Genomic DNA, 25,160 nt, shown 5'->3' on the forward strand with positions numbered 1-25,160 from the left:
GTCAGCTACCAAGAGCTACTACTATCAGGGTCCCTGGGCTGGAGCCCGAAGTAGAGGGCGGGCTCGGGCTGCCCCCTCCCCTCCCCGACTAATCACTGAGACTGGGAGACAACAGAGACTGTGCGAGGGAGGATAACTTCTCCTCACCTCCCTTGCTGGCTTATGATGAAAATGGCTCAGTAGGCTGTGACCCTTGCCTCTAGCAAGAAAAGGGCTACATGGAGGGTCACAATGAGCCTCTGAGGCTAGCGTAATCCGCCAGGAAGCGTGGGACCCACTGAGACAAGGTCAGAGCTTTGTCACACAATTCAATAAATTTCAGCACTGCTTACCTTCCAAGGAAGTAGAACATGTTGGCAGATCAACAGAGCAGGAGCTTCTTCTATCACCACAAGTGGTCTTTAGACCTGGACATTGCCAGATCAATCTTCCAACTCTGAGGGACTCCTCAAGCGGACCTGTTTGCAACAAAGTCCAACAGAAAATGCCATCGGTTTTGTACCTGGGGAGGTCTCAGCCAGGTTCATTGACAAGTGCTTTTCTGCTACCCTAGAAGGATCCCCCCCACTTCCATATGTCTTCCCTCCAATTCAGAGTCAAACAAACCATGCTCGTCTCATCCTTATAGCACCGGCATGGCCTCAACAGCAATTGTACTTGGCTCTATTGACCTTGTCAGGGTTCCTTCCCCACTCTGAACTCTGGACCCGCATGAAAGACCCCCTAAGCTTATTTTTACCAGCTTAGGTTAAAAACTTTCCCAAGGCACAAATTCTGCCTTATCCTTGAACAGTATGCTGCCACCACCAAGTGATTTAGACAAAGAACCAGGGAAAAGACCACTTGGAGTCCTGTTCCCCCAAAATATTCCCCCAGGCCCTACACCCCCTTTCCTGGGGAAGGCTTGAGAATAATATCCTCACCAGTTGGTACAGGTGAACACAGACCCAAACCCTTGGATCTTAAGAAAAATAAAAAATCAATCAGGTTCTTAAAAGAAGAATTTATTTTAAAGAAAAGGTAAAAGAATCACTTCTGTAAAATCAGGATGGTAAATCTTTACAGGGTAATCAGATTCAAAACACAGAGGATTCCTCTCTAGGCAAAACCTTAAAGTTACAAAAAAATGGGATAAACCTCCCTCTGGCAAAGGGAAAATTCACAAGTTGAAAACAAAAGGTAATCTAATGCACCTTGCCTTATTTACTTACTCTTTTTGTAATATCCGAGACTTGTACAGAATGGTTTATAGGAGGAGTTTTTTGACCTGATGCTTCTCTGCTTTCCCCAGAGAACACACCAACAAAGCCTGCCCCACCCCGCCCCTAAGATCTGAAAGTATCTTCTTTCCCTGTTGGTCCTTTTGGTCAGATGCCAACCAGGTTATTTGAGCTTCTTAACCCCTTACAGGTAAGGAGGAATTCTAGGCTACCCTTGTCTGTATGGTTAAGACAGACCTTGTCAATCAAGCCTCTGCTCTCTCTCCTGCTGGAGCCATATGTGATTTTTCAGGACCATAGTTGCCTGCTCCATCCCAACCTATGAGACCTCCACCTGATGGCGTAGATACTACATGGTTAATGCGTTAATGCATGGTTAAAGCTGATGGGACCACCATTTGAACCCCTTGAAATTTGCTCTCTGTTCCACCTCTTTCAATGTTGCCATTATCTCAGCCAGAAGGGTGGGTGAGTTGAGATACCTAGTGTCAGAGCCTCCCTATACAGTTTTCCATAAAGATAATGTTTATCTCTTCCCTCACCCAATTTTTTTTCACAAAGGTACTTTCTAATTTTCATGTTAAACAGGCAATCAGTTTGCCAACATTATTACCAAAACCCCATGTGCATAGAGATGAGGAGAGACTTAATTGACTGGATGTGAGAGGGGCCTTAGCTTTCTACATGGAGCATAGTAACTCCTTTAAATCTTCCATGCAGTTGTTCATTGCGGTTTCGGGCAAGGCTAAAGGCCAGCCAGTTTTCACTCAGAAAATCTCATCCGGGATCTCTTTGTGAATTTGTATATGCTACCAGTTGGCTAATATAGCCCCACCAGCTAGAGTATTGGCTCGTTCTACTAGAGCACAGACAACTTCAGCTGCTTTTTGGTGCAAGAGCTGATCATAGACATAGTAAAGCAGCGACTTGGTCATTAGCGCACATTTTTGCTTCTGATTATGCCATTTCCCATCAGTCCAGGGATGAAGCCAATTTCAGATACATTGTCCTACAGTCACTGTTCAAAGAGACTCCAAGCCCACTTCCATGTTTGTCTGCTTATGAATCACCTACAGTGGAATAGACATGTGCAAGCACTCGAAGAAAAAATGGTTATCTAGATTTCTGTAACTGTTGTTCCTGGATATGTGTTGCACATGTGCATTCCATGGCCCCCCTTCCTTTCTCTCTCTATCGGAATCTATCTGGTATGAAGGAACTGCAAGGGATGGAAGTGTCTCCACCCTCTTATACCAGCATATTGTGTCATATGGTGACAGAAGGGCTCTCAAGTTGTCCCGAGGGGTATGGCTGAGGGAAAAAGTTCTCCCAAATCTGTACATGAGGAAGGTGCACACCTACAGTTGAAAGAAAACATCTTGAAAAACAACAGTTACAGAGACATAGGTAACAGTTTCTTTTCTTCATTAGAATAGAATTTGGCCCTAGAAGATATAGGTTTGCTGTTGAAAAACAAGTCAGAAGCTGAGAGAGGATGCTGCTTGAAAAAGCATTTTAGGAACCCTATTCCGAGTAATTTGTACTATCAACCCTTATCCTGCCACTGACTGTAAAACTGCTTTTTATCATATGATTTAAGTCCCAAGAGAACATGTTTGTAGTTGTTCGTTACATTACAGCTCTGCATGTTCATGGCATTCTGGACAATTTTCACTATAGTTGAAAGGTTTAATAATTCATTAGTCTTTTTTGCAAAAGGTCTGTCTCTCTTAGTTTAAACTGTATAAATCAAAAATGTGAGCCCATACGATATTACAGAATTCCGTCTTCTGTTCTTTCTTGAATGTAGGTTTTCATTTTGTCTTTCTTGACATCTGTAGACACTGACAAATACATTAGTCCTTTAAACAAAGTGGGGCAGATTTGTATGTCAAATACCAGTGTAAATTGGGAGTAACTCTAATGAAGCCAATTAATTTGCACTACTGTAACTGAGGCCTGGTCCACACTAGGAATTTACGTTATTATACCTACATCTCTCACGAGTGTGAAAAATCCAAACCCAAGTGACATAGCTATGCTGATCTAACCCCTGGTATAGACAGTGCTAGGTTGATGGAAGTATTTTTCCATCGACCTAGCTCCTGCCTCTCGAGGAGTTGGATTACCTAAATGAATAGGAGAATCCCTCCCATGGGTGTAGGTAGCATCTACATTGAAGCACTATAGTGGTGAAGCTATGCTGCTGTAGTATTTTTAGTATAGAGAAGCCCTGATGTTAGACTGTAGCCCAGTTTCTCTAGCTGTAATCTTCACTTGCACAAAACCTAATTTACGTTACAAATTTCTGTGAGGAAAGAGCATAACGTGCTTTATTCTTTAATTTCTTTCAGTTTACCAGCAAATCTGAGGCCCTCCTGCTGAAAGCCCGTGTTCTTATTAATCATTTGGCTTTTGGCTTTGACAGAAGGTAACAACTACTCTCCCCTACTATTGACAGTTTTGCACAGAGTTTATTGTTGGCTATTTGTAAATGTCTTTTCAAAGCTAGGTTTTCAGCCTAAAAGTCATCAAAATATATTTTCTCCAAAGACACCATCTGTAGAAGATTATCACTCTTGAAGTCTTACTCTTGGGTCTTGGCAGCTTAACACAAGGCAGATGGAACTCCCTATGTTCTTAAGGATTTTTGGTCCCTAAAGAAAGTAGTAGTGGAGAGGACCACAAGCCACCGCCAACCACCCTTGATCATGTTTTTTAGGTGTATTTGGAGCCAAATATAAAGCTTAGCTTTGGCCTATATAGTGTAACTATTTGACAGGCATGTGATTACTAATATGAACTTGGTTTGTTTTTTTTTAATCTGTTTAGCAAATCTGTATCAGTGGATCAGAATAAACCATTGTTTATCCCAGCAGGATTGGATTCTCTAAATCAAATAGGTTGGTGAACTTCTTGTCCAACATTTTTATTGCTCAACTAGCTTATTAAAATGAGAGGAAACAAGTTTAAAACAGATAAAAAGAAATACTAATTTATACAAAATTGATTTAACCTGTGGAACTCAGTGCTACATTACATTATTGAGGCAAATAGCTTAGCAAACTTAAAAGAGAGTTTAAAATTTCATATTCCTAAGAATAGCCTCTGCAGTTACACTAGTTAAGATAAAAATTTTAAGGGCTTTTGGGCTTCATAATTCTAGTTGTGAATTGATAACTGGTTTGGGTCAAGAAGAAAATACCTTATTGTAAAGTCTTACACAGTTAATTTCATAATGGGGGACTTACACCTTCTTCAAGATCATCTGCCACTTGTCACTGTTGAATACAGAATACTATACTAGAAGGATCATTGGCTTGACATGATATGGTAATTTCAGTATTGTTGGGACAACATGCTGATGTCATTCTATATCATGCTGTGATCTTTAGGACCCCCACCCGCCTCTGACAGTGATATTGGAAAACTACATGCACATACACCTGTGGATTTGTGGAAAAAAATATATGAGAAAACATTTCCACCTAAGGTATGTATTTTTATTTTTGCTTAACAGCTCCTTTCCTCATTCAGAACAGATGAGTAATGACTTCCATCTGTGGAATTCAGAGGCAGTCCAGTACTGTTGCTGGAAACTGCAGGACTAAAGGTCTGCCTTCAGCTCAGGCCATCAGAATTTCTGCTGCTGGCAGCAGAGCCAGTTTGCAGTTCGATTTCTCCTGAGCATTTTATTTATAACTTAATTTTTATTTGCTTTTGTGTAGTAGTGACTTAATTTCAACTTCCTCATTCCCTCTTCTCAGCTGAAGAATCAGTGGAACACTGAGGCTTTAATCCTCTGGTTTATCTGAAATAGCACCCCTCAAGTGGGCTTTCGTCTCCTCCCATCCCCCAGAAGTAGAGAAGCCCTGCAAGCATGACTCAAATTCAAGACATGCTATAGGCAGCTTTTCTGGAGCTTCCCAGGTTGAACTAGGCCCTGCTGCCACAAGCCCTCCCTCTGCCACTGCTTCCTCCCTCATCGCTCCTCCACAGTGGGGTCAGGGGTTACTGTACGGGGAGCTTCTCCCCCTTCCGTCCAGCCTCCCTGCATCTGGACCTCCCATACCCAGACACCCCTGCCAAGCCTTGCCCCATATACCCAGAAACCCTCTAGTTCTCCATACCCGAAGCTCACCCTATTGAACCTCAACCCCTGCATCTGGAGCCCCCCTGCACCCAGACCACCCTGCATTGAGCTTCCTGCACTCAGACCGCCACTCTAACGAGCCCCACCCCCCTGAACCACCTTGAGCCCCCACATCGAGACCCCCCACACCATTGACTCCCAACTAGCGGCACCCAGACCCCCACCCCACCAAGTCCCACTCCTCCAGCATCCAGACCCCCACTGCTGAGCCCCCCATAACCAGACCCCTCCTCTGAGCCCCAACCACCTTCACCTGGAAGCCCCAACAGAGTCCCATTGCCCCTGCACCTCAACCCCCCCCAACAAGCCTTTGTGCATCCAGATCCCCCCACTGAGCCTCCTGCACCCAGATGTTCCCACAGAGAATCTTCTCACCACATACCTAGATGACCCCGCACTGAGCCTCTCCATGCTTGGGTCCTGCCTGGTAGAGCCTGTCTGTCCCACACTTGGTGCGCCTGGCGCAGAGGGGCAGGGCGCCAGGGTGTTTCTGGGGCAGGCTCAGGCCTTGTGCTGTGTCAGGGTCGGGTGCAGCCTCACCACTGAGTCTGTGTCTGGGGGCTGAGGGATGGGAAGGCTGATCTCCCTCCTTCGTACAACCAGTGGCCTGTGCTCCTCACTGCCTTGCTGAAGCCTTTGCATTTATTAATTAACAAATAAAACTTGCAAAATTTAAAAATATTGTGCAAGGATTTTTCTTGAGTCCTGGTGTTGTTTGTGACAAGAACAGTGGCTCAGCTACAAAAGCACCCATGTTCATACCCATGAATAGCATCAGTCATCCCAGCAGATACCCTTTGCATCCAAACTTACAGGTGTGAGGCTTTTGGGGGAAATATAAAAAAAAAAATAGGACCTCCCTGCTTTCTCAATTACTTACTAATTTTTTTGGCGCAGAATGCCCTCAGGAGTATCTTATATCTGTGAGGTCCTCTCCCATGAAGCAGCATAATAAGAATTGTGCCTGTCTGGTTTTCAGTCCATGGACCCTTACTCTGTTAGGGAAAGAGGCTTAGAATCTGAAGGATGGGAATGGGTTTTTCTTCACCTTTCTATAGGCTGGCTCCTCATTAAAGCATATGATGCACTCTAGGAAGTATGCACCCAAAATAGAGGTATAATAGGACTCAATTCCCCATGCAGCTTCACCATCATGGAATTACTGGGGGGAGGGAGGGGTAAATAAGTAATCTTCCATGTTCACAATAACTCCTCATTTAGTGATTTAAAACCCAGAATGGTACTCAATCTCTCCTGAAGTACACAAATGGGTGAGGGTCATCCTGGGGAAGCAGGCAGGCTTCCATTCAGGCACCCAGTGCAATCTAGTGGGCTGTATCCACATTCAGGTATTTGTCCCAGTATCTCTCCTCAGTTAAATAGTATGAGATCAGGTTGAGTAGTTTGCTATGTCCTTCCTATAAACAAGTAGGCAAAAACCTCTCCTAGGACAGGAAGACAATGACTCAAAAGGAACTCATTAATAACAATAATAGTAATAAATATCTTCCCCTTCAAGCAGAATGAGATACATGTTTTTCCGTATTCACCTCCTTGTGAGGACACCTCATAAAATCTAGATGGGTACTTCTGGTTAAAATGAAGTGTTGAACTAAGACATAGTTCCCTTAGGAAGGGGACTTCCTTCCAAAAGATCCCATAGACCATAAGAGTGAGGAAAGTACAATGAAATTTCAAAACCTTAACTAGCCATTAAGGCCACAAGTATTCCCTGTATTTAAGAAGGAAAACCTAGCCAACGGCAAGCAAGTGGCTTGTCATCTAGGCACTTGCTTGAGTGCAAGAGGTCTTGGGTTCATATTCTGGTCAAGTCCTTGCAGTAGTATGCAAAATGTCTTTTATCTGGCAATTTTTCTTGGGCCCTGGTGTTGTTTGTGACAAGAACAGTGGCTCAGTAGCTACAAAAGCACCCATGTTCATACCCATGAATACCAATCAGTCATCCCAGCAGATACCCTTTGCATCCAAACTTGCAGGTGTGAGGCTTTTGGGGGGGAAATTAAAAAAAAAAATAGGGCCTCCCTGCTTTCTCAATTACTAACTCTCACTATCAAAGCCAGCATCACAATCTGTTAGTCACTACCCATACCAAAGGTATTCAAGAAGAGACTAGTCTTCTACTAAAAATAAGATCTATATGGAGCAGAAATTTCCAATGAAGACTGGGCACGCTTTCTTCCCAAATCAACAGAATTCTCAGCAAGGGGAAGACAAAATGATATTTGTATATGAGAACTTACAATTCCCACACAAGGAATGTTACTTTTGATCTACCCTCTGCACCCAGAGTCCTAAGAAATGGCTTGTAGTAGTCACAGCAAAGTTCAGATTGCAAGTATATTCGTTAACGGACAACATCCCAGTCAGTGCTTTGTCCAGAGAAACAGACTAACATAATTTACCAGATGGTGGAAAAGATTCAGACATACCAAGTGTTCAAAATCAAGAACCTTTGAGACTAGTGCAGAGAATCGTATTAGCCATTTCCTGGCAGCTGTCAACTATAGCCAGTTGTCTCCAGCAATTAGAATGGTTGGTGCCATGCATCAGAATTATGGGCCCATGAAGACATAGAACCTTACCAGATGCAGTGCAAAATTAGGTGTCATTCCCAGATGTCCCATTAGGGACAGGTAAATGCAAGTAACTTGCAGAAAGCTAACCCAATCACTCTATACCCTTGCATACTCACTACAGAAGCAAACTTCACAAGGTGGGGAGCAAATCTGGAAGACAAGATGACCCAGGGGTCATGGTCCCTCACTCAGGAAAAGGAAAACATCCAGTTCTGTTAAGTGCACACTTTGTGCTGTACAGTTTTCTAAATCTCACAGTACATATATTTTTAGGTTTCAGAGTAGCAGCCGTGTTAGTCTGTATTCACAAAAAGAAAAGGAGTACTTGTGGCACCTTAGACTAACCAATTTATTTGAGCATAAGCTTTCGGATCCGATGAAGTGAGCTGTAGCTCACGAAAGCTTATGCTCAAATAAATTGGTTTTTTTTGCATATATTTTTAGTTCGCTTTAACAGGTCTGTCAGTGGTGTGTCTGAACACCAATATAGGAATGGCCATATGAGATCAATACCAGTGATCTGTCAAGTCCAGAATTCTGTCTCTGATTGTGGTCAATACCAGCTCTTTCCGAGGAAGGTGCAAGAAACCCTGTAGTGAACGTTTATGGAATAATTTGTCCACGGTGGACATTTCCTCATTCGTCATAATTAGAGGTTGGCTTGTGCTCTGAAGCATGAATGCTTATATCCATTCCAAAACCAGGAAGTAAGCAGTGAGCAGAGTTAATCTGAGGTGATAGAAAGAATGTCACAGGCAGAGAAGAATTTGCTATCTTTCACGACTGTTCGCATACAGGATCCAGAAAAGAGAGCTGAGGTTGTCTTTCATGGGCCCAGATAGTATGTTTGTTTGGTTTTTTTTTACTTGATAGACCACTAAGGAACCTCCATTGCACCTGCAGAAAAGACCAAACTGTTGGGGATGACTCTTGTGCCCTAAATACTAAGTTTGCTGCTTCGCAAATGCATATATTGCATTGAATTATGTGGGTGATGGATGATAAATGCTTATTTTCTTGCATGCATTTGAATGACCTGTATTATGTTCCTCAGACTCTTTAGTAAGCATTCTGTTAAAGCACTGAAAGTTAAACATATGATTTGGTGTTTTTTATCCTTTTTTTCAAATTTCAGAGTACTACTGATTTAAAAGATGTCAATGACCCTGCCCAGGATCCACAGTATGCTGAGTACGAAGTTGATGCAATGAGAGCTCAGAAGAATCAGGTACATTATTGTAAAAAGAAAAGGAGTACTTGTGGCACCTTAGAGACTAACCAATTTATTTGAGCATAAGCTTTCGTGAGCTACAGCTCACTTCATCGGATGCATACTGAAACCTGTACATTATTGTGTTGCTGCTCATGTTACTACAGTCAGCTGTCCCTACTCATCAGCATTTCTAAGGCAGTTAGTATGTATACTCATAGAATCTACATTTGGCTTTTGAGAACCAATTGAAACCATCTCACCCTAGTTGGTTGGTCTTTCTCCTCTCTTCTCACTTTTGGAATCTGATCGTGACCAGCACTTAGACATTGTCTAAAAGTCCTGCGTCTTATTGTTGGTTCAGACATGAACAGTTCATTCGCTACCTTCCGAGACCCCTCTTCAGGTTTGCTTCTAACAGTATTGTTATAAAAAAAAAAAACCCTTTTCCTTCAGCATAAGAGGCAGTAGAGTCTGTTCCCCTAGATCTGGGCTTCAATTCTACCATGTTTTGGAGAAATGGGGAAATTGGTTGCAAACGTTTGGGTTCACTGATCCTCTTTTGCTGGGAAGGGTGTAATAAGGCAGGAAAATAAATTGTGCAAAAATTGTAAATCAAGACTGAGATGTTCAGTCTCATTTATGTTGGTTTGCGTTGCAATAATTCTCAGGAGGGGATAGGAATCCTGTCCTACAGCTATCTGTTTTCACTTCATGCTCTTTAGTACAAGATCAGGGGCTAATAAAGTTCTCTCCATCCACAGTCTGATTAAAGACGAGCTTTGCTCATCCGTCTGATTGTGCACGTTTAACCAAGCTGACAGTACTCTGATTTTAAAAGGAGGGGTCTGCTGACATTGAAAAACTGGGCACTTTCTATGAGGGACCCTTGATTGCAGAAATGGTTCCTCGTTTGGTCCACCCAAGCCCAGTGAGGCGTTAGTTATAGAACATGGGCAAAAGAACCCAGGAAATGGTGTCGGGGTGTGAGAGTTCTACATTTTTTATTTTAAGTTGGTGTTTGTGAAGGGTTCTGGATTGATGGTCTTGGTGACTGAAGTTCTTGATTAACAGGAAAGAGAACTGGCAATATAAGTTTCTCCACTCTATCCTGACATTTTGCATAAGCCCTGAATTACAGGAACCACCTGTAGGTGTGAAAGGGTAGGTTAGTCTGTTTCACGTTTATTCCTTAGCATCTCTGCTCTGTATGCCAACAAGTTTGCCATTTGGATTTGATGATGTAGAAACCTGTCCACTGGAAATTGGCCTGAGATTACCAAGCTCTCTTCCTGTAGGTAGAGCCTCATTGGAATTCCTTTTATTTTTTATACCTTTTCATTTTATTTTGGGGGAATTTTGTTTTATTACTCCTGCGGTGATAAAACATAATTCCGGAAAAGATTGTTTTTGGAAGGGGACCCTGGAGAGTGAGCCCACCCTTCACTCATCCCACAGCAGTGGCACCTGTACCACAAGACTGGCCTCAGCTCCCCTCTGTGGACGCTGTGACTTGCACGTGCCTATCTTAGTAGCACTCTGACCCCATGTGCCAGGTCACAACGCTTAGGGAGCCAGGCCCAGTCTTGCAAGGCAGGAGCTGCAGGATGAGTTTTTCATTCTTTTTCATTTTATATTGTGTTAGCTGACATTTGCGAAAAATGTGGGACTCTGCCTATAGGACACCAAACAGCCATCAGTGGTAATAAATTTTGGTTAACATGGGCTGGCTTTGTATCCTATTACCAATGTCCTGAGCCATCCAGTCCCACTCATTATTTAGGGTCTCTTAAACTTAGAAAGCTCAGGCCTTGTATAATATTTTCTACTTGGAGATGGGAGCACGTCACTTGTCATTGTAATTTTTTTATTTAGTACAATTTCACATTTTGATAGTGAAAATAATGTGTTTCATGCAGTTCTGTTTATTACTTTACAAGGACACATTATTGTTTAGATGTGTGAAGACTGTTTCACTCAGCTTTGGCACCTTCTTTTCACAAAACTAGACTAGGTTACTTGGTTTAAAGTAGGTTACTTTAGTTCAAACAAAGTTTTATAACAGTCATCTAAGATGGTAGATGTGGAAGACCTTTGAAAGGCTATGACTATAAAAGCCTAGACATCATATTTTTTCCAGCAATCCCTCCTAAAATGAAAGGCACGTTTACAGACATGCACTGCAACTAATCTAAAGTAATCCCACATTTATTGTAGCTAATTTAATCTTTTTGCATGCCAGTAAAGATGAGCCTAATGATTATATTAATACTGCTATCATAGTTATATAGTTATATATATAGTTTACGTTTGACCTAGGAATAACCTGTAAGTAAATATGCACACTGCAGACTACTTCAGGTATGCTAGGTTACTTAAGGCAATTAACCTGCAGTTACCTGTCCAAGAATGTGCATATAAATCACACTGTATGATATCAAAAATAAATGAGTTTAAAGAATTCCTTATGGACTATGAACTTACATATTATCTGTATTTAATTGTTAACCCAATACAGTTTTTGTATATGTCTTTATGTTAACAGTTGTCTCAGAGATCAATGCATATCAAAGCAATTTTTAATCTATATGCTAATATGGAATTTATAGGGTAAGTTCATACTAAATATCTTTAGCTTACAATTATATTAAACTTGTTGTTATAGATAGTATTTTTTATCTAATAAAACAAGATACTGGTAGGTGTTGATTAAATCATACTGAAAATTATTTTTCTGGTTTTAAGCGAAAAAAGACTGTTTTTTAAAAGACTTCCATCTGTTTTTAAGGGTATTGGAAGTCAACACAGCTTCTTTTAGTGGTACTGTTACAAGAAAAATCGAGGCATTAAATGAGAAGTTTCATTCAAAAGAAAATTACTTTTAGTTAGCTGCAGCTGTTTCCTAAAATTTTCTATCTTTATGTTCAGTTATTATAAGATTATTGCTACATTTACACTGTTTTTATGAAAATAACCTTTTATGATGTTTGAATTTCATTTGATGTTAAATGCAGTAAGATAGCAGTATACAACTAAAAGAAAACAGTGCTCTGGCTACATTCAATTTTTAAATGTCTGAAGATTTCCCATAACTGTGTGAAAATGAGTACTGAAACCATTCCTATCTTAACAGCAAAATATTACATGCTGTAGGAGTCTAATTTTCTTTCTTTCTTAGATTCTGATATTCAATAAATTGTTAAGGTATATCTTTTTAAATACAGAGAGAAACATTTATACAAAAATGTATTCTGTAAAACAATGCTTTGAGTTTCTCAGAGAGTCATTCAGATACTGTAGAATACATTTGTTTTTCAATTTAAATATACACTTTCATTTAAACACATTTATTTCAAATTATTTCATGTGCAATTTTGGACTTAGGGTGACAGTCTGTTTGTTTAATTTTCCTTTAAAGCGTTGTACTAAGCCATTACAACAAAATTTAGCCGGGACCATGTCTGCCCTTCTGTTGGTACAGCACCTAGCATAATGAAACCCCATTCCTGGTCATGGCTTCTTGGTACTTTTGTAATATAAATTATAGGTGACATGTAGCAAACCCTGTAGTTACAATTGCCCAACACTTCCAATTATAAGATGCTGTTTTCAGCTCTTTACAACTTTGCCAAATTTTAGCCATTCTGGCTGAAATTTGCTGTGGTGCGTGCCTGCCTCAGGCTGAGGGTTTTTGGGGGGGAAAGTTTCAGCAAAAATGGTTCAGAACAGACACTTCCCTGCTAGATTGGGGGGCACACCTGCACAACCAGCACTAGAAAGTGGACTGGTTCTCTATCCTCAACCTCCAGGACACATATTTCCACATAATGATACATCCCTCACACAGGTGGTTTCTGGCAACAGATCATTTCCAGGACAAAGTACTCCCTTTTTGGACTATCCACTGTTCCATCAATGTTCTCAGAAGTTCTTGTGCGGTTTGCTGTTCACCTCTGCAAACAAGGGGTCATAATAGTCCCCTATTTCGATGATTGCTTACTCAAAGCGTCAACTTGAGAAGAAGCACTAAAAGCTATCCAAAAGACAGTAGCTCTCTTCACACATCTAGGTCTTCAAATAAACAAACAAAAATCAACACACCTGTGCAGAGACTGGAGTTCATCAGGGCCTATTTCAACTCTCTGGAAGCTACAGCCTCACTGCCCCAATGCAGGTTTACTACTCTAGTCAATCTAATCACAACAATGCAAGCCAGCCCCCTGATATTGGCCAGGATCTGCCTCCAACTGTTAGGCCACGTCATCAACAACATTTGTCGTCAAATATGCCAGACAGCACACGTGATGCTTGCAAGGCTGGCTCAGGACAGTATATATTCCTCACAGACACAGCATAAACAAACATCTTATGATGCCAACCAAAGTTTATAAAAAAACTCTCTACATTGGTGGGCTCAACTAAACAGCGTTTGTGCAGGAGTCTCCTTCACACAGAACATTCCATCGATGATACTCCGAATGGACGCTTCCCTGCTAGATTGGGGAAGGGAATGCACATCTGCACAACCACACGATCCGAGGCCACTGGTCCCCATTCGAATCCACACTACACATAAACCTGCTAGGGGTGTGGACAGTCCACAATGCATGCTCACACTTCCTAGCCATGCTCAGGGACAAGGCCATAAAGGTTGTAACAGACAATGTCGCTTGTATGTTTTATATAAACTGACAAGAGGGGGACAGTCACACTCCCTATGCACAGAAGCCATGCTACTATGGACTTGGTGCATCAACCACAACATCGACATCTCAGTCTCCTACCTACCAGGATGCCAAAACACTACTTCAGATGCGCTGAACGGAAAATTCTCCCAGGACCATAAATGGGAAAGGAAAACCAGGATACACAGAGCATATTCAAACTCTGGGGGTTCCCAATTATAGACCTCTTTGCAACAACCCAAAATGCCAAACCCAAATGCCAACCCAAAATTGGCACCCCGCTCTCTAGGAGATGCTTTCCTCCTCAAATGGAATGCACCTCTACTGTATGCCTTTCCTCCTCTCCTCTCTGGAGTCATACACAAGATCAGGCCCAACAACTCCAGAGTCCTCTAGATAGCCCCCATGTGGCCCAGACAAACGGTTCCTTACCTCTTGAAGTTGGCTATGTTCCCACTATGCACTCTTCCCCTTCTACCACATCTCCTGTCTCAGGATGTGGACCAGGTCCACCACCCAAAACTGGCAAGACTTCAGCTGAACACATGGCTGCTCCATGACTCTGAGACAGTGAAATGACCAATTCAGAGGAGGTAAGGGACATTCTTTTAAACAGCAGGAGACCTACTACTCAACATACCTACATGCACAAATGTAAGAGATTCAATACATGGTGCCAAAATAGACAAATTATGGTGACTTTCCTCTCTTTTTTCAATGGTACTGGATTATATATTGGAACTTAAGAAATCAGGTCTCTCCAAGAGCTCGAACAGAATACACCTCACAGCAATCACGGCTTTTCACCACAAAGTGGATGAATTCTCAGTCTTTGCCTCCTGACCACTAAATGCTCTCTGAAAGGTCTTTGTGACCTTGACACTAAAATACGAGCCCCAACTCCATCACGGGACCTCAATCTGGTGCTGCGATGCCTTACAGGGTCCCCATTTGAACCATTAGTTTTGTGGTTACTTCTCCAACTTTTGATGAAGACGGTCTTTCTTGTCACTATCACATCTGCCAATGAATAGGAGAATGGAGGGTCCTCATAGCACACCCCTCAGACACAACATTTTTCAAAAACAAAGTTGCCCTAAGACCACATCCCAAGTTCTTACCTAATGTTGTCTTCTCATACCATCTGAATCAGCCCATTCATCTCCCATTGTTCTTCCCACAACATAAGGGGAATAAATGAGAAACAACACTCCACGCCCTGGACTTCCAATGAGCATTAGCATTTTACATTGGGAGGACAAAGACTTTCAGAAAATCATCAAAGTTATTTCCATCACAAAATGATCTAAGGGAGATGCTATGTCTAAGCAGAGGCTGTCTAAATGGATCTCCTGCTCTATTGACTTTTGTTATCATCAACAGCTACAACCCTCACTGGGGACCCACCCACACTCCACCCAAGCACTCTCTTCCTCAATAACCTTCCTCAATAATGTGCCCATTATGGACATCTGCAAAGCAGCAATCTGGGCATGAGTCCATACATTCTGACAGCATTATGCCGCAGAGCAGCACTTGTCATGAGATACTCTATTCAGACTTACGGTTTTATCATCCACCACAACTGCAACTCCTGAAGCCCCTCCCTTCTACCTGTGCTATTTTCAATCAATTGGATTTGGAAAGGGATCTTGGAGATCAGCTAATCTGGCCAAATGATGGGGTTGCCTGCTATACCGAGTTTTGAGTTACATCAGATAGAGGCCTGAGTATGTAGAAAGGGGTGATTTTTAAGTTTAGGGGACATAGTATTTCAAGTATTTCTGGCTGCCATAATTGGTAGTTGATCTTTAGGGAATCAGTAGTAGTCCAAGTGCAGCACACTAGGAAAGGGTAAAAGAGAAACCAATTCTGCTTCCTGCTGGAGCCAATCCGGAGCTCTACAGCACAAGGGAATGAGCCACTGTGTTGCTTGGCTAAGAATTATTGCCTGATGATAAAGTTTATAGTCGGGAAATCAGAAACCATCTGCTTTGATAGCAAGCTGCAATCTTTGTAAGGAGATTCTGGGCTTGTTAGCAGCACCCCCCAGGAAAGGTTGATTTAGGTAAAATAAAAGGTAGAAATACGGATAGGGAGGGAATTCAGAATAAAAAGGATCCTGGGAAGAGTATTCATTTTAATTATGTTTATTTCTCCCTGAAGTAGAGACCTGGTTTCTGCCATCTATTTAAATGGTTTGCTAACTGCATGATTAATGGGGCTACGCTGATCTTGGCTATGTTTTTTAATGTCCTTAGGGAACATGATACCAAGATTTCTGAGATTTGTCTGTTGTCATCTAATTAGCACTATTAAAAAGCCACTTCCAACTAAATCCAGTGAGATTTCATTGCTTCCAACTTATCCCAATTAATCTTGCAGCCAGAGAATTTACCAAAGTTATCTGTTGTTTGTAGAATATTTGGGATCGATTGATCCAGATTTTTAATATGTCATTTGCATATAGAAGGATTTTTGTTTCCTGAGTCCTTGATTTGATTCCTGGAATGACTTGGGGTGCCCTAATTAATATTGCAAGTGGTTTTAATGCTAGGTTGAATAAGAGAGGGGAGAGGAAGCATCCTTGTCTAGTTCATCGAAACAGATCAAAGATGGCTTGAGTACTGTACTGTTTCTTAGGGTACAGGAGTTGGGATTGGAATATAACAGCTTTACCCATGAAATAAATGATTTCCCCCGACCAAGTTTATCCAGGATAAAAAACAGGTATTGCTAGTTCATTCTCTTAAAGGCTTTCTCTTCACTGAGTGGAAATGATTGCATGGAAATTTCTAAAATGCTTATGAAATGCCATAATGCTAATTAGCTGATGTGTGTTGTCTGAACTCTGGATTTTTTAAGAAGTCCCACCTGATGGGGTGAACCATATAACTTATTACTTTTTCAAGCCTCTTAGCAAGCATTTTATATCCGTATTGATTAAAGAAATGGATCTAGCTGTTACACTTTTGTTCATCCTTACCTAGTTTAAGCAGTACAGTAATTAGGGCTTCCCTCATCATAGGAGGTAAGATACCTTTCTTTAAAAGATATTCATAAATGTATAATGGCATAGGAGTCAGAGTTTCCTTGAAATTTTGGTAGAATTTTAGGGGTATGCCATCAGGGCCATGGGTCTTGCTCGGACTCATTTTCCCCATGGCCTTGATTAGTTCCTTTGATTGCAAGGGAGAGGCCATTCTGGGCTGTTGCTTTTCTGAGATTTGTGAGATTTAACAAAAGTACTCAGTTCTTCGGGGGCAGGTGGTGAATCATAATTGTATAGAGCCTGGTAGAATTTCAAAAACTGATCATTGATCTCTTTTTGATTAGTAATAACCTGCCCTTGTTCTGATTTAAGTGACGCTATTTGGGACCTTTGACCTCTCACTTTTGATCTGTATGTGAGAATTTTCTCCACTCTCTCCCCTGACTTGTGTGTTTGTTTAAGCCTAAAAAGAGCAAATTCAGCTTGTGCGGAAGTAAGTCCATTTATTTCATACCAACAATAATTAATTTTTATAGATTTTTTTTTATTTGGAGGGGTAGCTTGTACATTCTAAATCCATAGCTTTAAGTTGTTCGGTTAATTCCAGGAACTGTCTATCCCTCTTTCTACCTTCTGGGAAGAAAATGGTTTTGCCCCCTAATAAAGGCTTTTAGTGTATCCCAAGGGGTGGATCGGGATATATCTAGTGTGTCATTTGCTTAGGGGGGAAAAAACAAATGTCTTCTGTGACTTAGTTCTGAAAATGTTTATCTTTCAAATGAGTGGAGTTCAATCTCCATCTTTTACAAGTCCAGTTTGTCCGGGAGGGGAAAATTGTATTTTCACTGATGCATGATCATGATAGACTTGTTTTCATCGTTAAGCACTGAGTCTATCAGATTTGTAGAATCAGGGAGAAATCTACTCATGAATAGATGGCTTAGGGTTTTTTAAATTAGGAAATTACATTAAATACATGTATTATGTGTATATGCATTATGAGTAGGGTGGCCAGATGTCCCGTTTTTATAAGGACAGTCCCGTTTTTTGGCGCCTAATACTCCCCACCCCTGTCTTGTTTTTTCACAGTTGTTAGCTGGTCACCTTAATTGACAACAAGACAACAGATTTTAGTCATGTGATTACATACTGTTTTTTTCCCCAAGACCCCTCTGCCTCAGTGAATAGGTAGTTGCTCAATATTTCTTTTTATTGTCCTCATTCAGTGTGTAGCCTCATGCTTTATCTACCACATACCAATCAAAGTGTAGAAGGCAGCATGGAAGAGGGCACAAGAGAACAGAGGGAAACCAAGGAAAATAGGCTTGGGAAAAGTATGAAAAGATGAGAGCAGATATGTAAACAGGAATATAGTTGTGCATATTCTTGAAGGTAAAGACAAGAAGTTTGAATTTTACATGAAAGACAGGAGGAAACAAATGAAGGAGTTAAAAGAGAAGTGCATGATTGGAAGGACAGATGAGAAAATATTTTTGCAGCAGCAATTTTAAGATACTTTAAGATACAGAGAGCAAAGTTTTAAGAAGGAAGGCCAAAGTTGGAAGAAGAGTAGCTATCTGCAGGAGTGAAGATAATAAAGCAGCTAGGAGGTGTATTATGCTTTTATAACATCTTGTGTGTTTTGGTGTAGTAGTTTGGGGATTGGATAGCTCAAGTGATTGTAATGGGATATAGTGTCTTTCTAAATTCTGCCACATGTTTGTAGCTTGGGGCTCTATGAGTGGTCGCTTAGGAGACAGGTAGGTCACGTGGGCAGTAGGGGTGTTGGTGGTCTTAAGACTGAATTTTACCCTAAAATAAAATTTGCCATTACATTTCTCATTATATTAACTTATTTTACTTTCTTGATTAAACACTAACATTTTAAGAAAGACCTTCTAACTATAGTATTCCTCCTGAGTCATTGCATTTTCTTAAAGACCTTTATTTTTATAAATTTGTTCCCTATTTTGTACATTTTTCTCTTTTTTTCATGTTGGTTGAATGTTGTCTTACTGTGACATACTTCTGAAACACTGTTTCCGATTTTGTCTTGAACTTCTCTGATTATTGGGATAGTTGATAATTCTGCTATATGCTGGATTGTATTTTGTAATATATACTGGAATGTATATATTGTTTGCAGTTGTGTACTCGGTTTTGTATTTCCATTATATTGACTGACGTAGATTGCATTTTTATGGTCAGTGATACATACACATACCATGTAAATGCTCTATATATTGCTCCTTTCCTAAAAGGTCCCAAAATTCCAGGGAATCTCTCCTGAAATTCTTTTTCCATGTGGGCGTCATCAACTCCTGAGGGTGAGAGGTCTACCCAACCAGATTCTACTGCTTTCAGAATGCTCCATTAGCTGATGGTCCACTCCAGGTTGCAGAGATTATTCAGCATTGAAGAAATGCCACTGTCCATTACAGAGTCAGACAGAGCCTCCCTCATCTTCTGCTCAGTTGTCAGAGGTGAGAGCCCACAAAGAGCACTCATTACACAGTGACTGGAGATGCAGACCTTCACACTCAGCACTAAATAGGTCCAGCAAAGGAAGCAGCTAAAGGCCAAGAATGGTTCCACCAACGCTTTGGCAGTAAGTGGCCACCATAAGACCCTCACTCAACTTCTGAATGCCACTAATGAGGCTGGTATCGATGACCATGGACTTAATTTTTTTTTTTTTAACGTCTGGGACAAGGAGTTATTGGCAGTCCAGGTGGCACTGGAAAAATGGCATCACGTCCTGGAAGGAGCTTGATTCCCAGCCCAAATTCTCAAGGACCACATGAACCTAGAGTACCTCCAGTCAGCCAGCTCCCCCAATCAATGTCAGATCCACTGGTATCTCCTTTTTTGCCCAATTTGTCCTTTTGTTGTAATCTATCACTCAGGGGCTAGAAATGAGAAAGTAGATCCCCTGTCCTTCAAAGAGGAGGACCTTGAGCCTGGCAAGGAACTTCCCTCCACAGTCTTTAAAGGGTCCAACTTTGTCAGTGGCTCAGTTGACAGCAATCTAATGTCATCCATCCATCCATTCTCAGCTGCCCCATGACCCCTTTGTGACCATGATCTGCAAGACCTGGATAACATAGATGCCCAGTCTGGCTTTTAACTCAGACTGCAGGATCACCTCTATCACAAGGATTGTATTTATATTCTGGCAGGTCAGCCTTGACTCCAGTTCTTGAAACTATGTCATGACATGCTGCTCACTTGTTACTTTGGCAAATCCAAGATGTGGGACCTGATATTGCAGAGTTTCTGGTGGCCTGGCCTACAGGTATGCACCAAGGAGTATGTAAGGGCTTGTGATCTTTGGTCGTGAACCAAGAGCCCATGCTCAAAACCGCTTGGCCATCTCCAGCCTTTGCCCATTCCCCCTCTAGCCTGGCCTAATGAATATATAGACTTTATTTTGAAGTTGCCTTGCTATCATGAGTGCACAGTGATTCTAGTTGTGGTCGATCTCCCAAGCCAAACAGCACATTTTGTTCCCTGCCACTGCATCCCTTCTGCCCCAGAAACAGCACACCTTTTTCTGTAGAATATCTTCCATAACTGTGGGCTACCAATTGGTATCGTGTCAGACTGATGCCCTCCGTTTTTGGTGGAAGATGCCACCATTTTTGGTGGAAGAGAATCAGTCTCCTAGTCTTCCTTCCACCTGCAGACTAATGGGCAAAGAGAATGACTCAACCAGATTCTAGAACAGTACCTATGTTGTTTCTTGAATTTCCAAAAGGGATGCCTGTTTTCTCTGCTCCACTATGTGGAATTCACCTATAACAATGCAACCCATGCCTCAACCCAAGAAAGTCCATTCTTGGCAACCTACAGTTTCTTTCCTGGTTTTGATCCTGATGTACCCACAAATGCCTCAGTACATGCAGCTGCAGACTGGGCTGTCCACCTGGTCCAAGTACACCCAGAGCTCAAGGAGCAATTGAAATACACAAAGGAAACTTACAAACATCATGCTGACCAGGATCGTTGGACTTCCCCCAGCCTAGCCGTGGGGCACAATGTCTGGCTGTCTACCTGGAACCTCACATTGGCCCGCCTGTCAGCCAAACTCAATCACCAGTACCTGGGCCCATTCATAATCTTGGAATAAGTTGGTCCTGTAGCCTTCAAGCTGCAAATACCCGCTTAGCTCAAGATCCATCTGGTATTTCACATTTCCCTCCCTAAGCACAAACCTGAGAATATGTTCCAGCCCACCACCAGCACCCATAACCATTTGAGGACAAGAAGAATATTTAGACCGACAATGCCTTGACTCCTGGTGAGTTCAGGGAAAATTCCTGTACCTGGTGGACTGGGAGAGCTGCAGGGTAAACAACCAATCTTGGGAACTGGTTGAAAACATTCACATCCTGGACCTGCTACAGGACTTCCACGGGGCTCACCCTGAGAAACCAGGCCCTAGACCTGCTAGGAGGCACCCTTGATGCTGGGAGAGGTAGTGTCAGGAATGACGGGCTGCAGCTGGGCCCAGGATCAGCTAGCTAACTGCAGCTGAGACCCTAATTGGCCAGATCACCTGATTGGCTGGGGGGAATTGCCATAACTGCTCTTAAGTCCAGCAGTGTAATTGGCCATTGGCTGGTCTATGCTTATGCCCACAGCTGTGATTGTTCCTCTGCCTGCCTTTTTCTGACCACTAGACCTGACCCTCCTACACCCTGGTCCGTGACAGTAGCAGGACCTTAGAATAGACTTGTTCACATCTGACCTGAACAAGAAGCATCACAGATTCAGCTCCTCTGTTGCTAAATGGAAGAGATTCCCTATTTGGGTTATAGAGAAGCAGCAAACCCCTTTTGAGCTCCATTTGCTGCCATCCTTGACTATCTGCTCACTTTAGAGCATTCAGATCGCTTCAGTAGAGTACACTATTGGCTGTTTCCACTTATCACCTGTTTATGGAAGGCCATATTGTCTTCTCCCATCCAACCATGCCTAGGTTTCTCAATGGGCTTGATCAAGACTTCCTGACAATGAGAGCGACCCCATGCTCCTGGTACCTCAACATTGTTTTAACAAATTTGGTGGATCCTCCCTTCATACCCCTGGTGTCCTATTCTTTGTACAGTCCGTCTGTGAAGACAGTCTTTATAAGTGGCCATTACCTTAACCAGAATAGCAGAGATTCAAGCCCTTATGGTGCCTCCATACACAGTATTCCACAAGGACAAAGTGGCTGAGACGTCACTTACCTAAAGTGGTTTCTGACTTTCATCTTAATGACATGATTCACCTACATGTCTTCTTTCCCAAGCATCAGACTATTGGGGGAGAAACCAAATTTTATACCTTGGACGTTGTCCGGTGTCTCTCATATTACCTGGACAGAAAGAAGCTGTTCAGGAATTTTTCTGGACTGTTCCTATCCTTTGCTGACAGAGTATAGGAGCAACCTATCTCCACTCCAAGATTATCAAAATGGGTTTTGGAACATGTTGAGGCACTACTAGGTGGGCCTTTTAGACCTGCCATGGCAGGTTAGGACTAATCTCACCAGAAGCTAGGCAGCCTCTGGTGCATCACTGCAAGGGATCCCAATTTCACAGATTTTTAAAGTTGCTATCTGGAGTTCAGTTCACACCTTTACACGGCATTACTCCTTGGTAAGGGGCTCCAGGTCAAATGCCTTCTTTGGTCGAATTGTCCTGAAGTAATTATTCTGGTAGACTTACCTCCAGGACATGAGTTAGTGCTTGTCAGTCACCAGATGTGGAATACATATAAACAGTTATTGTAAGAACTAACAGTTACTTACCCTACAGTAACTATGGTTCTTTGAGATGTTTTGTCCACATGTATTCCTCAACCCCCGCGCTCCTTCCTGCTACTATTGAGTCATTGTCAATTTATATCCTTTAAGAATGGGACTGGGTGGGCAAATTTTTTGGCCTGAAGGCCACATCTGGGTATGGAAATTGTATGATGGGCCATGAATGCTCATGAAATTGGGGGTTGGGGTGCGGGCTGGGGATGAAGGGTTTGGGGAGCAGGAGGGTACTCCGGGCTGGGACCTGAAGGGTTTGGAGGAAGGGAGGGGGATTGAGGTCGGGGCAGGGGGTTGGGGTTGGGGCACGGGGAGGAGGGGGCAAGTGGTGTGCGTTATGGGAGGCGCTTACCTCAAGCGGTTCCCAGAAGCAGTGCCATGTCCACCCTCCAGCTCTGACATGGAGGCACAGCGGCACAGCCAGGCAGCTCAGCACGCTGCCCCATCCACATGCACCACCCCCGCAGCTCCTGGAAGCAGCAACATTTTCCCCCTCCAGCTTCTACATGGAGGCGTGGTGCCCCATCTGCAGGTACCGCTCCTGCAGCTCCCATTGGCTGCGGTTCCTGACCAATGGGAGCTGCAGAGCCGGCACTTGGGGTGGGGACAGCGTGCAGGGGCCCCTGGCTGTCGCTATGCGTAGGAGGCGGGACATGCTGCTGCTTCCGGGAGTCATGCAGAGCCACAGCACACGCAGAGCGGGACAAGCCTTTGACCCTGCTCCCCAGCTGGAGCACCCGAGTAGGGCAAGCCCTGACTCTGCTCCCCGGCAGGAGTTTGAGGGCCTGATTAAAAGGTCTGATGGGCTGGATGTGGACTGCGGGCCGTAGTTTGCCCACACTTAGTATAGGAACTAGAGAACGCCTGTGGCTGACCTGCCCCTTTAAGCCTATGGCTATGGGGTGCTAGAGGGTGCAGCCCCAACAAACACTGCTTTTTAAAAAGTTTCCAGTCTCATGTGCATGGGGCACATATGCACTAAAAGTGGAATACATGTGGACAACACATCTCAAAGATCCAGTTACTATAGTGTAAATAACTGTTCTATTTACAAATTTGAAACAAAGATTAAATTTAAACTACTAGAACCCTTTTGACAAAAATGATCTCTGTTTTCATGGTAGCATCAGGCAGCAGGATGGAATAGTGAGAAGGCACACAGAAGTAGAAAAGCAGACTTTGTTTGAGCTGCCTCTGTGCTAACTGCATTGCCAGGCTCCAGGATCCCAGCATTTAGCATGCAAACTGTAAAAAGTGGTGTGGCAAACAATAATTTAGATATCTTTCCTAATATTTTTTCTGCCTGTCCATTGGTGTAAAGATATGACGGAGAGTAACTTGCCAAGTATGCTCCAATCTAGGTTACTATACCAGATAGCCATATGTTTGAAACTCTCATCAGATAATCAGATACTTCCTTTTCTAATGCTGATTTTGTAAAATAGATTGGAACATCACTAATCTGCACAAAAAATCAGAGAAGATTAGGGTTGGAAGAGACCTCAGGAAGTTATCTAGTCCAACCCCCTACTCAAAGCAGGACCAACCCCAATTAAATCATCCCAGCCAGGGCTTTGTCAAGCTGGGCCTTAAAAACCTCTAAGGATGGAGATTCCACCAGCTCCCTAGGTAACCCATTCCAGTGCTTCACCACCTTCCTAGTGAAATAGTTTTTCCTAATATCCAACCTAGACCTCCCCCACTGCAACTTGAGACCATTGCTCCTTGTTCTGTCATCTGCCACCACTGAGAACAGCCTAACTGCATCCTCTTTGGGAACCCCCCTTCAGGTAGTTGAAGGCTGCTATCAAATCCCCCTCCCACCCCCACTCTTTTTTTCTGCAGAATAAATAAGCCCAGTTCCCTCAGCCTCTAAGTCATGTGCCCCAGCCCCCTAATCATTTTCATTGCCCTCTGCTGGACTCTCTCCAATTTGTCCACATCTTTTCTGTAATGGGGGGCCTAAAACTGGACACAATACTCCAGATATGGCCTCACCAGTGCCGAATAGAGGGGAATAATCACTTCCCTCGATCTGCTGGCAATGCTCCCACTAATGCAGCTCAATATCTCATTAGTCTTCTTTGCAACAAGGGAGCACTGTTGACTTCTTGTCCACTGTAACCCCAGGTCCTTTTCTGCAGAACTGCCACTTAGCCAGTCTGACCCCAGCCTGTAGCAGTGCATGGGATTCTTCCGACCTAAGTGCCGGACTCTGTACTTGTCCTTGTTGAGCCTCATCAGATTTCTTTTGGCCCAATCCTCCAATTTGTCTAGGTCACTCTGGACCCTATCCCTATCCTCCAGCATATGTACCTCTCCCCACAGCTTAGTGTCATCCACGAACTTGCTGAGGGTGCAATCCATCCCATCATCCAGATCATTAATGAAGATGTTAAACAAAACTGGCCCCAGGACCGACCTCTGGCACACTCTGCTTGATACCGGCTGCCAACTAAACATCGAGCTGTTGATCACTACCTATTGTGCCTGACGA

At 42.8% G+C, this 25,160-nt stretch overlaps 1 protein-coding gene across 3 annotated transcripts in view; it reads left to right on the plus strand.

The window, feature by feature from the left end:
* LOC102933386 (cytoplasmic dynein 2 light intermediate chain 1) overlaps positions 1–25,160 on the plus strand; it is a 116,703-nt gene that overhangs the window by 35,525 nt on the left and 56,018 nt on the right. For all 3 annotated transcript variants that reach the window (XM_043543769.1, XM_043543772.1, XM_027824928.3), the window contains 4 exons: positions 3,575–3,651; positions 4,053–4,123; positions 4,616–4,713; positions 9,106–9,198. In XM_043543769.1, the coding sequence (XP_043399704.1) occupies positions 3,575–3,651; positions 4,053–4,123; positions 4,616–4,713; positions 9,106–9,198 (339 nt within the window). The remainder of the gene's footprint in view (positions 1–3,574; positions 3,652–4,052; positions 4,124–4,615; positions 4,714–9,105; positions 9,199–25,160) is intronic.

This window comes from Chelonia mydas, chromosome 3 (genome assembly GCF_015237465.2).
Source record: "Chelonia mydas isolate rCheMyd1 chromosome 3, rCheMyd1.pri.v2, whole genome shotgun sequence".
In the NCBI taxonomy this organism is placed as follows: Eukaryota; Metazoa; Chordata; order Testudines; family Cheloniidae; genus Chelonia; species Chelonia mydas.